Genomic DNA, 12808 nt, shown 5'->3' on the forward strand with positions numbered 1-12808 from the left:
GAGCTGATGCTTAAACACTCACTGGCATATTCCCCACCCCGTGCAACTCTGTAGCATGCAAGTGCAGTTAAATCGCTGTTCTGCCTGGGAAGTACTTCATGCCTTCTAGCTGCTAAAAAAGGTCACTGGCATGAGATTTGGGAGTAAAAAGGCACCTGACCCCATAACTAGAATGAATAGTCTTTGTCCAACGTCTCCACAGAGGCCTTTTATAATTTTAAAGCCTTTGTTAAATCTCCTCTTTACCTTTTCTACTCTGGTGGAAATACTACCAGTGTCTCATGTTCATCCTCCTACCTATACTTCTCCATCTCTGCCATAATCCTGAAGGTAAGTTTTAAAGATCTCTGTAACTTTGATATCTTTTTTATAATAGGGAGCCCAAAAATCTCTCAGGCCTAGGAATTCCTCAGAACTGCACGGTGGCACGCCATGAACCCGAGTTCAATTCCTGGCTTGGGTCATTGTCTGTGCGAATTCTGCATGTTCTCCCAGTGTCTACATGGCTTTCCTCCACGTCTTCCAGTTTCCTCCACAGTCTGTGCTGGGTAGGTGCATTGGCCATGCTAAATTCTCCCTCAGTGTAACCAACCAGGCACTGGAGTGTGGTGACTAGGGGATCTTCACAGTAACTTCATTGCAGTGTTAATGTAAGCATATTTGTGACATTAATAAATAAACTATAAGCTTTTTGCTGGGAACGTAATGCAAATGGGGTTTCCACAACATTTTCAATGAACTTATGATGGAGAAGCAGGGGAGCAACGTCAAAGAAATTATAAACCAAAGTGCTCTAAATGTGGCCTATCCAATGTTTTGGATAGGCCACATTTATTGCTTCCTTCCTTTGGATATATTTTGATATAAATTAAGATGCGACTTGCACTTTTTGTGGCTTTATCTAGCATTTGCACTTACAGAGAATTAAGATACTTCAATACTTCGGTGCTAACCATACAGATCAGTGTCTTTCCAGGTAACATTTTTGGTGACTGAATCACAAACTAGATTTGGATCATTATATATGCATTACCATGACCAGATAGCTGGTGATTACACCTACTTTTATTCAATGTATTTGCTTAGCAGTTCTACCCCTCAACTGTGTTGCCATTTGTGTGTTGTATATACTCATTACTTTTTCCACCAAAAAATAAATGACCTCCCACTGATTCATAGTAAATTGCATCCGTCAACCACCATCATTCCATTAACCTATGTTTGCCTGGAGCTTGTTTGTCAAACCCTTTACCTTTTGTGCAGTCAGCAAATTTTCAGATTTTATCTCAAACTATGGATTCAGAGTTTTCCTCCAATTGTCATTCGATTGTCTATAGTAACGTGGTACACTCTTTTTCCTTCTTGAATTTGCTATTCTAACAGCATAATTTGCATGATAAAGATGATTGCAAAATTGTCACCAGACCACTAATGGGTTTCCTCTCTTTTTTTGCCCAACAATCTAGGAATCATGCCATCAGAGTCTGATGACTTATTCATTTCTGATTCTGATAACTTTATATCACAACTAGTTCCTTTCCTATAGTTAGATCTGGTTCCATACCATGCTGTTGTAAATGTACATGGACACTTTCTGCATCATTGAAAACATTGCAAGGGCCGTAAATCTGTGTCTCTTCTGAAAAATAATAGTAGTAATCTTACAAATTAGACTAGAATACAGATGAGCTGAGTCCAACGCTTTACCAGTAATTGGGACAACAGCACAAATAGCAGCATGTTTGAGGGTAAGACCGCAAGACCTGATGGTTCTTCATCAAAAGTTTAACAAAGAAGTGTGAGACAAGTACACCAAATAAAAATAAGTGTATTCACCTGCCATCTGCTCAAAGTAGGGGACATTAAGCAACTCAAGTCTGGACGTGATCTGGACACCCAAAATTGATGCCCGGATTACTTAAATGAGGTGATATCCTAATTTCTCATACATTGCCAATATTGTTATCATATCTTTAATCTCCCATAATTAGACTTACTCCTTAACGCCCTGAACAGTCACATCCTCTCTGTAACTATTACATTACATGCCCTTAAAAACCCTTACAATTTCCTTCTCAATTATATACTGTCTCTGTTATATTCCTTTTCAACTTTTCCAATCTCTTTTTATCTCCCTACTAAACTTCTATATTCCTCATACATTTTTTTGCAGCATTGTTAGCCCTAATTTTATCATATGCCTCCCTTTAAGTCTCAGTTTAGTTTTAGTTTCTCTACTTAACCATGGAACATTTTTTCTTTGATGCACCCCTTTTTACCTGATGGAAAATATTTATTTTCTGCTCGATCCATCAAATACTTAAAGATTTTGCAGTTGATATCTTAAATGGTTTTCTATATATCTAGGTTTTTTGCCAGGTTAACACGATCCTTTACCTTGTCAAAATTTAATTTCTTCCAGTTCAGAACCTTTATTTTCAGTGCCCTTTTCTACTTATAGGACCTCTGCCACAGTCCCTCTTCCTTCCACTGCTAGCCTTGCCAACTCCTCCCCCCCCCCGCATCTTGCCTTGTCGACTCTATGGTACGTATTTCAACTTGTACATTGTTCTTTCCGGATGAGAAATATCCGCAGGAACCTACCTCTTGCTTTAATTATGATTCCTTTGGGAACCATGATTTCCAGGAATACAGCTACAACTTTAAGTGAGGACTTAGAGTAAATATTAATCCAGTAATTGGTCACTGGTCCTTAAACAGCAAGAGACAATGTAATTGACTAGTAATGTGTAATGGTTTAGATGCATTATAGAGCATTTTATTCAGTGGATAAAATTCTCTTCTGCATTCAACAGTATGGACAAGCAGATATTGATGACCTTGGAGACTTTGTAGCTTGATTTTCATATTAACTTAATGTCCTGACATCTTTTGAGCCTCTGAAGCACTCATCTAGTATCCATTAGGTGCAGAACCAATGAGTGGGATTTCCAGCCCCTCTCCACCCCCAACAGTATGTTTTGTAGCAGCAGAAGAGCTCATCATTGGCAGTTGGGAGATTCATCCCGTCCTGCTAACATATTCAGCATTTTGTGTGGCTTGCCCATCCCGCCCCCAGAGAACCCATTGCAAGGAGGTTGCCTTTGGCGGGACCGGAAGATCTTGCTAGCAGCAAGGGCTGGAAAATCCTACCTAATGGGATAAAAACATTGGCAAGTTTTTGAAATGATCATGAAATAACAAAAACTGCCTTTCAGTATCCACTCCAAAAAAACTGCCCCTCTTACAAACACATAAAAAAAACACAGGTATTCATTCACCCAATGAAAAATACTTTAATCCATTTATCTCCTAATCTTGCCCAAATAAACAAACAGGCATTTAAAAACCACTTCAAAGAAAGATAAACTTATTATGAAGTCAGCAAACAGTCAATGAAACAAAGCCAGCAGTCCTTTCAGAGCTGTGTAAACATTCCATTGGAAATTCTTGGAGCTCAGATACGTGTTAATAACGAGATTACATTTCATAAATGTATCAACAGGCTGAACAGATAGCCAGACATCTGTTCTTCCAGAAAGCCTCAGCTCTAAGACTCAATCGTGGATTCACAACTCTGAAGGGGACCATTAGCTTTGTTTCTCTAATAGTTTGATGAGCTTGCAGTAAGTTTATTTTCTCTGATTTATTTCAGCATCTGTGTGTTTATTTGGGACAGGTTGAAGAGATTCGTGAATTAAAAGTATTTTTCAATGGGTATGATTTATTATTTCATAAGCTTTTAAGGGGAGCAATTTTTTTTCAAGAGGATTTTTGGGAGATTGATCAAAATGCTCATGGTGTTGTAATAAAGACTCACTATTATTATTATGTGCTATCATTATGGTTCATGAGTTTTGTACCAAATAAATGTTGGGAGATACTGGGGAGAGTGCATGGGAATTGAGGAGACGTGGAGGATGTAGCATGGCAAGGTCTACAGGGCCTATTAACCGCGAATAGAACTGGACTAACGTTCCAGCAAACAAAGGCCGAGACTTTTAACCTGCCAACCTTATCATACTCAATTTCTGATGCTGCCTTGAGTCTGCCTTGGGCCACAGTAGCCCCAACTCCAGCCCACACCCAAGTCTTGGAGGCCAAAATTTCAGGTAAATGGGCTGACTTTCCAAAGCCAGGAATGCAACGTCAGGAAATAACCTGACTCTCACTTCCCAAACTGGAGATGAAAATTCAACCTAAAGTGTCATTTAGTAGTGATCAATTGTGTCCTCTCTAGAATCAGCAACAGTCAGCACCTTTCACGGATGCAAAGTTCGATCAGCCAACAAATGATGGGAGGATGATTCTCCCAGCTAATTCTGACCTGCTAATTTTTTGGCGGGTCGGACCAAGAGATTCGCACATGTGCCAATTCGTGGGATTTGCGCATGAGCATCTCCCAGCAACGGATATCCGGCGCGGTTGGGACCACACTGAAAACTGGCAGGAACAGCAGGTAAGTAATTTTAATCTGGTTTTAATGTAATTTGAATGCGATTATCGGGCCCGGGACTGATTCTCCAGGACTGATAGCATCTCCACCCCACGAGGGGAACTAGCAGGAGACCCCGCTGGGGGGGAAGGAGGAGCCAATCAGGGCCCATACTGGATTGGGCAGTGCCCCCTGGGCATGGGCACCCTAGCAATAAAAAGTCTGACAACACCAGGTTTTAATCCAACCAATTTATTTGATAGTAAACTCACAAGCTTTCGAGGGGACTCCCTCTTCATCAGGTGAATGGAGAGTTCTGGCCTCGGACAGAGCATATAAAGCACAGTTTAGAGATTACTGATTAGAATGCGAATCTTTACACCTAACCTGCTGTTCAAGTCCTAAAGTGGCCGACAATGTGTGTGGAAGGAGCACTGATCACAGGTTAAAGAGATGTGTATTGTCTCCAGACAGCACAGTGAGTGAGGTTTTGCAAACCCAGGCAAGTCACGGGGGTTACAGATAGTGCGACATGAACCCAAGATCCCTGTTGAGACCGTCCTCATGTGTGTGGAACTTGGCTATCAGTCTCTGCTCAGCGATTCTGCGCTGTCGTGTGTCGTGAAGGCCGCCTTGGAGAACGCTTATCCGAAGGTCAGAGGCTGAATGCCCGTGACCACTGAAGTGTTCGCCAACAGGAAGGGAACAGTCTTGCCTGGTGATTGTCGAGCGATGTTCATTCATCCGTTGTCGTAGCGTCTGCATGGTCCCCCCAATGTACCATGCTTCGGGACATCCTTTCTTGCAACGTATCAGGTAGACAATGTTGGCCGAGTTGCAACAGTATTTACCGTGTACCTGGTGGATGGTATTCTCACGTGTGATGATGGTATCCGTGTCAACGATCCGGCATGTCTTGCAGAGGTTGCTGTGGCAAGGTTGTGTGGTGTTGTGGTCACTGTTCTCCTGAAGACTGGGTAGTTTGCTGTGAACAATGGTCTGTTTGAGGTTGTGTGGTTGTCTGAAGGGGATGGCCCTGGCGAGATGTTCGTCTTCATCAATGATATGTTGGAGACTCCAGAGAAGATGTCGTAGCTTCTTCGCTCCAGGGAAGTACTGGAAGTACATCATGACACCCTAGCAATGCCAGTCTGTGCTGTCTGGCATTTCCCAAGAGGCAAAGTGCCCATATCCATGGGGCACCTTGGCACTGCCCCCACTGGGCATTGGGTAGTGCCAAGCGGGTGGGCCTATTGGGGTGGGGGATGGGACGGGCTGGCTGAGGACAGAGTCGAGGGGGTGATTGGTGGGGTGGGATGTCCCGTTGCTAGTCTACCATTTGGATTGATCAGGGCTGGAGGAAGGCTAGCGATTTGGGTTGGGGAGTAGTCTGCCAGGGAGGGGGCATGTGCCACCCGTTTGGAAGGGACATCTGCCTCCTCTAGGTGGGAGAGGGGCTGCCAGGTTAGAGGGATCATCACTGCTTGGAGGGGAGAGGGGATTTGGAGATGGGGGCGCACCTGGACGGACAGACGGGCGGTGGGGTTGGGGCTGGCCCGGGAATGCTTGCAGGAGCTGCGATCGGCCCATGGGGGGGGGGGGGGGGGGGGTGTGCTGGAGGGGCATCACTGCAGGGGTCCCAGGCTGGCCAGTGATCAAGCTGGCCAGCAAACTGCAGGCTGACAGCTTGGAGCCACCGTGCTTGCGTGCGCAGAGGCCCGGAACTGTCGGACTCTGGTGTGAATAGGCTCTTCCCCTCGTACTTTTAATGATAATCACGATTGTGACCCCTGCAGAGAACAGAATGTGGGAGATTTGCGTTTGAACTCCCACTGAAAAAATAATCGTTACCTACAATATTTTTCCTGCAAATTCAGCACTTAGAACTTTTTTGGGAGAATCACCTATATCATATTCAGAGCTGTGTAATGAGACAATTTCATTACTGGATCAGGAATTGGATTCCGATCAAAATGTTAAAACCACCACTTGGTTCCTTTTAAACATCTCTGGTTCTCACAAGAACCATTCAGCCACAATCAAAATGATACAAAATGAAAGTGAAATAAATTGCATGTAATCATGATCTAATGACTGCATTCAGAGACAACAGGAAAACAAACTCTTCGAGTATTATAATTTACCATCAGCTTCAATTTTTTTTTCAAATATAGTAACTTGTCAAAAAACCATTTGTGCTTCTTACCTCCGCATCACACCCACTGAAGCTGACCACTGCTGAATTTTTGTCCACATCCAGTAGATCTATTGGAACATCACTCTATGCAGAAACAAATAAATAGAGCAAAAGTTTCAAAAGTTGTGTCCAAAATGAAACTGAATTTTAGCTTTACACTTGAATACAGAAGCAAAAATGTCTTTCACATTTTTGCACAGCTGCTTTTACCTGGAGTAACACATTGTCAATAGCTGTCTGCACTTCCACTATAAGACTGTAGCTTGCGTCATCACGATTCAGAGTAAATTTATCATTCACACTAAACACCGGCACTGCTGAAACTGTACCACTTGACTGTGCTGATTGCTGGTATTTCTCACGCTCTTGCAGCACCTTCATCTGTAACTGCTCCAACTCTAACCTAGTGAAGAAGAGAATCCTATAGTCAACTTCATACTTCGTACCAAGGAGAGGGCAAGGAGTAATGAACACTTCTACTGAAACCTATAACAGATCCTGTTATCTGATTATCAGAGTTACAAATGCTCCAGTTTACTCATTACCAGCTATCTCTAAAAGTTAGCTATATTTGAGAAAGCAATGGCATAGAATTTAAACAAAAGCCAGAATGGCAGTTTGAAATGTGAAGATCGTCAAATCACTAAGCATTGGAATATGAATAAAGCCATGTTTCAGAACGTAAGAACAAATGCCACCATGCAACATATTGTTCAAAGTGATTCTAAACTGTTATGTCAAAAACCAGGATTGATTAATGACCTAGAATATCAACATCAAGATTAATTAAGTTGGAAAATTACCATAGCAAATTTGGCAAAAGTACAAACATTTTACAGTGTTCGTGAAAAGAAAGTATGGAGGGTAGATTCCCAACTGGAACATTCCAAACAGTTCTTCAAGGCTTATCTAGCTTTGACAAAGAGTCACCTAGACCAGAAATGTCAGCTCTTTTATCTCCTCACAGATGCTGCCAGACCTGCTGAGATTTTCCAGCATTTTCTCTTTTCAGATTTGCTTTTATTTAGTTCATCGAGGTTAGTTGTTTACATGATGCTATTAATCCGAGCAGAGATAGCCAAGACCAGGTTTAGTAAAGGTATTGTAAATTATAAAAGGGTTTTGATAGCACGAAAAGGGAAAGATTCTTCTGCTTGGACAGTCTGTGACAAGGGGGTATCAATTTAAAACTACTACAAAGATAAGTTAGGAAAAAACACTGGACAAAAATTTTTGGAAACATGGAATTATTTGTCTCAGCCATTCCTTGTGACAAAGATAATTGCATTTTTAAGGGAAAATTAGATAAACACTTCAAATAGAAATTTATTTGATTTGGATTATTGAAGCCCTAGCATAGATGTAATGGCTGAATGGCCATCAATACCACCAAATTCTGATGTTTCACTTGTACCTTGTAGAGGTGACAGAAATGAGCACTACTGCATTAATACCTTAAAAAATTGATGGGCTGGGTAACTGAGGTTCGTTAGTACACTAATGGTTTAAAATAAACTGCCATCTCAATCCCAATTTCAATGATGAAAAAGCATGATTATAAAAACATTGTTCAACATTACACAAAACTGGTTTATAGCTTGAAGGCCCCACCCATATCTAATCTAAAAATTGCTGTAAAAGGAAAAAAAACAGAAAATAATGGAAACACTCAAGAGACAGGTAGCATCTTTAGAGATAAAAAGAGCTAATGGCCAGAATATTGACCGAAGGCCTGAAGTCCCATCACAGTGACTGAAAGAGGATCCAAAGTCCATGTGGTTTGGCAGCGTGATACTGGATGGGTTTTAAGTAGCAGCAACCAATTAAGAAGCTATCACTGAGACTGCTGTCCAATTGTGGACAGCAGCCTAACTCTAAGAGCTGCCAGCCCAATCAGAAGGCTGACAGCTCAGCAATGCCACCAATAGAGGTGGCCAATGCCAAGGCTGCAGGGAAAAGGAGAAAACTCTTCTGTGTTCTGGTGTTCTCGAGGATCAAATACACGTTGTTTTAATGTGCTAAGGCTAGGTAGATCTGCCTGGGCTACCATTTCAGCCTGGGTACTCCGCTGTGAGCTAAAGAGCAGCCATAAAAGAAGACACCCTCTTCCGCCCCTCAGGAACCCATTGGGAGACTGCTTCGAAATACCTAGCATCTTCTGAAAGGATGGAGGTTGGTTCCTATGTTGGTAAAATGGTGGAGGTTGGTTCCTATGTTGGTAAAATGGTGGAGGATGGGGGAAGCGGCCATTAATTGGCTGCCAGATTGCTGTCTTGCTGTCAGTCTGGCTTCAGAGAATATGTCGTGGTGCAAGGAAGAATTTGGGTTTCCCTATTGACACTTCCCACTGCCATTTTACCAGCCCTCATTGATAAACACACAGATGTGTACCCAAGTTGCAACAGAATCAGGCTCAGAGGCCAAGAATCCCTTGGTCATGTAGTCTTCTGATATACAATGTCCAAACACTCACATGGAATTGTCAATTACATAAGATGTTCCAGAACTATAAGCTCCAGTGGCATTGCAAGCTACAAAAAATAATGCAGGAAATTGACAAAATATTTCACAGAAATTTATCAAGCTGCTTCACTGATACTGAGGAAAACCTGAAATTTAATATTTTTTACACATTTGTGGGATGTGGACTTTGATGGCTAGTCCAGTATTCATTGCCCATCTGGAATTGCCCTTGAGGGTAGTGGTGAGTTGCCTTCTTGAACCGCTACAGTCCCTGTGGTGTAGGTATACCACAGTGCTGTTACAGAGTTCCAGGATTTTGACTCAGTGACAGTGAAGGAATGGTGTTATATTTTCAAGTTAGGAGAATGAGGCTTGATGGGGAAGTTCCAGGTGGTGGAATAAATTAGCTGGATATGAATAAATATATTAGGTGGAATAAAGCAATCAAATTATAAAGATGAATAGTACATGTTCTGCTGCAGGAAAGGATTCTTGCTCAATGGAGCATAGATTGAAGAATTGGATGTGAGGTGAGTACACATGATTCATTCCAATTCTGATTGAGTTTCTGCCAAGTAAGCTTCTGAATTAGCAGTAGAGCCACATAAGACATATCTTAATATGTTTCAGTGGTATAGATTTGACTTACCCTGTATCTTTAATATTTAACATATTGAGTAGAGTGTTAGGGTAACAGAATGGAAATCCCAAAGTATGTTATGAAACCAGTCGAGACGCTAACCGTTTTTTATATTTTGGCATTACCGTGAGGATAAGGTGTTTCACTCCAGGTCTATTGACACACTAGGAAGGTTTTATCAAAACAAACTTAACGATACAGTTTAACCATAAAAAAATGAATTATCTGAACATTTACCAATTCAACAATACTTAAAGATGACAAGATGCAGTTTTTAATTGCTAACCTATCCCAATTAGTTTCAAATCACCAATTCAAGCAATATTCCTCTTATGAACTTAAATTCCTTTTCAAAATCAGTTAGCAACACACAGGCTTAACATGCTTGTACTTGGGTTGCCAGTCCTCATTTTTCCAGAACACCTCTGGAGAGAGAGAGAGAGAGAGAGAGAGAGAGAAAGTGATCTATTTCTCATTGCAGGTCCCAAACAGCAGCCTCCAAAGAAAGAGAAATAAAGAGCGAGCCAGAGATAGAGAAAGAGCGAGCCAGAGATAGAGAAAGAGCGAGCCAGAGATAGAGAAAGAGCGAGCCAGAGATAGAGAAAGAGCGAGCCAGAGATAGAGAAAGAGCGAGCCAGAGATAGAGAAAGAGCGAGCCAGAGATAGAGAAAGAGCGAGCCAGAGATAGAGAAAGAGCGAGCCAGAGATAGAGAAAGAGCGAGCCAGAGATAGAGAAAGAGCGAGCCAGAGATAGAGAAAGAGCGAGCCAGAGATACAGAAAGAGAGAGCCAGAGATACAGAAAGAGAGAGCCAGAGATACAGAGAGCGAGCCAAAGATAGAGAAAGAGAGAGGGGGGGGTGGTCTTTCAGAACACAGCACTAACTGTAAGCTTAGTTTCTCCCCTTAAGCACATGGCTGTGTCAATCAACCTAATCAAAACCCTATTCTGAAACATCAGGGGAATAACCATATAAACAAAAAAGCATTCATTCAAATTAAAACAAACACATCCCTAACTAAAGGGCCTGTTCTTGTGTTGTACTTTTCTTTGTCCTAAAATTAATCATTAGCCTGCATTGTGAGCTGCCTGATGCCTAGACAAATCTGCAGCATGTAAAACAGGGCTGAATTTTAAATATACCAAACAAGAAACATGATATAAATGCATTTGTTAAAGGCACAGTATCATCACAAGAGTTTTTTTTTATTAAAAATGGTACTAGAATTTCAGACCTGATATTCATGATTTTATTCTGCATCTCATGGTTTATCTTCAGATCATCAGAAGGCCCTGCTTCTCTCTGAATTGGTTCCGTTGTTAGACCCATCACCCAGCCTAAGAACCAAACATATAAATAGCAACACAACAAACATTAGCTATTAAAATAATAATCCTGGTGCAAACATCCACAAACAAACTCAAACTCAGATTTATCAAACATAAAATAGCCACTGATAAGAATTCTAGAGTTCAGTTCAAACTATAAAGTCTAGCATTTTTTATAAGTGTATTTGGCAGATAGTTGCTACAGTACTGCAACTACAATTCATCTGAAAAAAAACAGACTTCCAAGAGGTAATACACAGAGGTGTTAGATAGGTCTACTTCTTTTGGTCAATTTTACCTTTTCATTTGATCAAATAAGGACATGCTGAACTAAAAAGAAACAATACAAATCAGATATTATGCATTACTTCAGGATGAATTTAGCCCACCAAGCTTCTAAGGTTTCCTCACCTCAGTTTAGACTTACAGTTTTCTAATTTATTCCTCATTTCCTCACCAAATCCATCTTTCCCCCGGGACCCACACCTCCAACTCTATTCTTACTAAACTGCTGACCACTCACCTTCATTTCCCGTTCACCATGGTAACTGATATTGTAAATTATTCCAACTTCCTAAAATCAGCTTTTATCATCCCTTACTCAAAAACACACTTCCAGTTCCTCTGCAATTTAAACTATTATTAGGTTGCAGAATCAGAACCCCAAGCTACCTTAGGGTGCCAGACTACACCCCGACAATTTTGGCATAAATGTGAAGATAGGATGGTTCACTCCAGGAGTAATTTCACTGACAAATTAGAGATTTTTCATGGTAGAACAAATTTTATTTAATAACACAGTTTAAATGAAACAAATGAAGAAGCTTAACTATCAACAGTTGAGAACAATATTTAAAAATATAAAGGAAACAACTTTAATTTCTAACTTATCACTGTTTCAATTCCAAATAAGCAACATGCCTCTTACAGACTGAAATGCCATTTAAAATACAGTTAGCAACCATAAGTATACTTGCTATAATGAGTATAGACAGTCTTAAAGCTTTCAGAGAGAAAAAGAGTAATTCCAAGCTAGAACTACAATTCTAATCTGCAAAAGCCTCTTTCACTCTGCTACAGGTCCAGACTGCATATAAACCACATCATTGCGTGGATGTAAATCACTCTAATCAGAAATCCAGGGGAACCTAAGTAAACAAAAATCCATTAACTACTTAAAATAAACACTTGCAAGGCTGAAATGTGTAATTATCCTACTCTCCCAGCATCTGAGATATATTCTATCCAAACATACTGACTACCTGTAGAATAAAGCTGAATTTCTAAGCATTCTTAAACATGAAAAGAGACATCAATTGCACGATCACAGTAATATTGCACACTCAATTTCCAATTCCTCTCCAAAGTACTTGAAATGCATGACTGCCTTCTTATCCATGCTTAAACATCTACAGAAAGATTTTACCCTAGCATAAAGCTGAAATGGCCCTTACCAAAGTCATAAAAGACATCCTCTTATACTGTGATATATGTGATGTGATACATCATTCTGAACCTACTTAAAGCATTTGGTAAAACTACTCGTTAGAGTTTAGAAGAATGAGGGGAGATCTCATTGAGACATATAAGATGATGAATGGGATGGATAGGATAGAGGTGGAGAGACTCTTCCCGCTCAGAAAGGACAGTAGGACTAGGGGGCACAGCCTCAAGATAAAGGGGGGGCAGTTTAGAACGGAGTTGAGGAGGAACTTCTTCACTCAAAGGGTGGTGAATCTCTGGAA

At 40.9% G+C, this 12808-nt stretch overlaps 1 protein-coding gene across 1 annotated transcript in view; it reads right to left on the reverse strand.

Annotated features, from left to right (window-relative positions):
- The window catches only part of bbs7 (Bardet-Biedl syndrome 7), a 48367-nt gene that overhangs the window by 14409 nt on the left and 21150 nt on the right, over positions 1 to 12808 (reverse strand). The window contains exons 10-12 of the mRNA XM_080193509.1: positions 10970 to 11072; positions 6843 to 7035; positions 6642 to 6716 (exon numbers count right to left, since the gene is read on the reverse strand). Coding sequence (XP_080049635.1) covers positions 6642 to 6716; positions 6843 to 7035; positions 10970 to 11072 — 371 coding nt within the window. The remainder of the gene's footprint in view (positions 1 to 6641; positions 6717 to 6842; positions 7036 to 10969; positions 11073 to 12808) is intronic.

Source organism: Carcharhinus amblyrhynchos, chromosome 1 (assembly GCF_965287045.1).
Source record: "Carcharhinus amblyrhynchos chromosome 1, sCarAmb.v2.hapA, whole genome shotgun sequence".
NCBI lineage: Eukaryota > Metazoa > Chordata > Chondrichthyes > Carcharhiniformes > Carcharhinidae > Carcharhinus > Carcharhinus amblyrhynchos.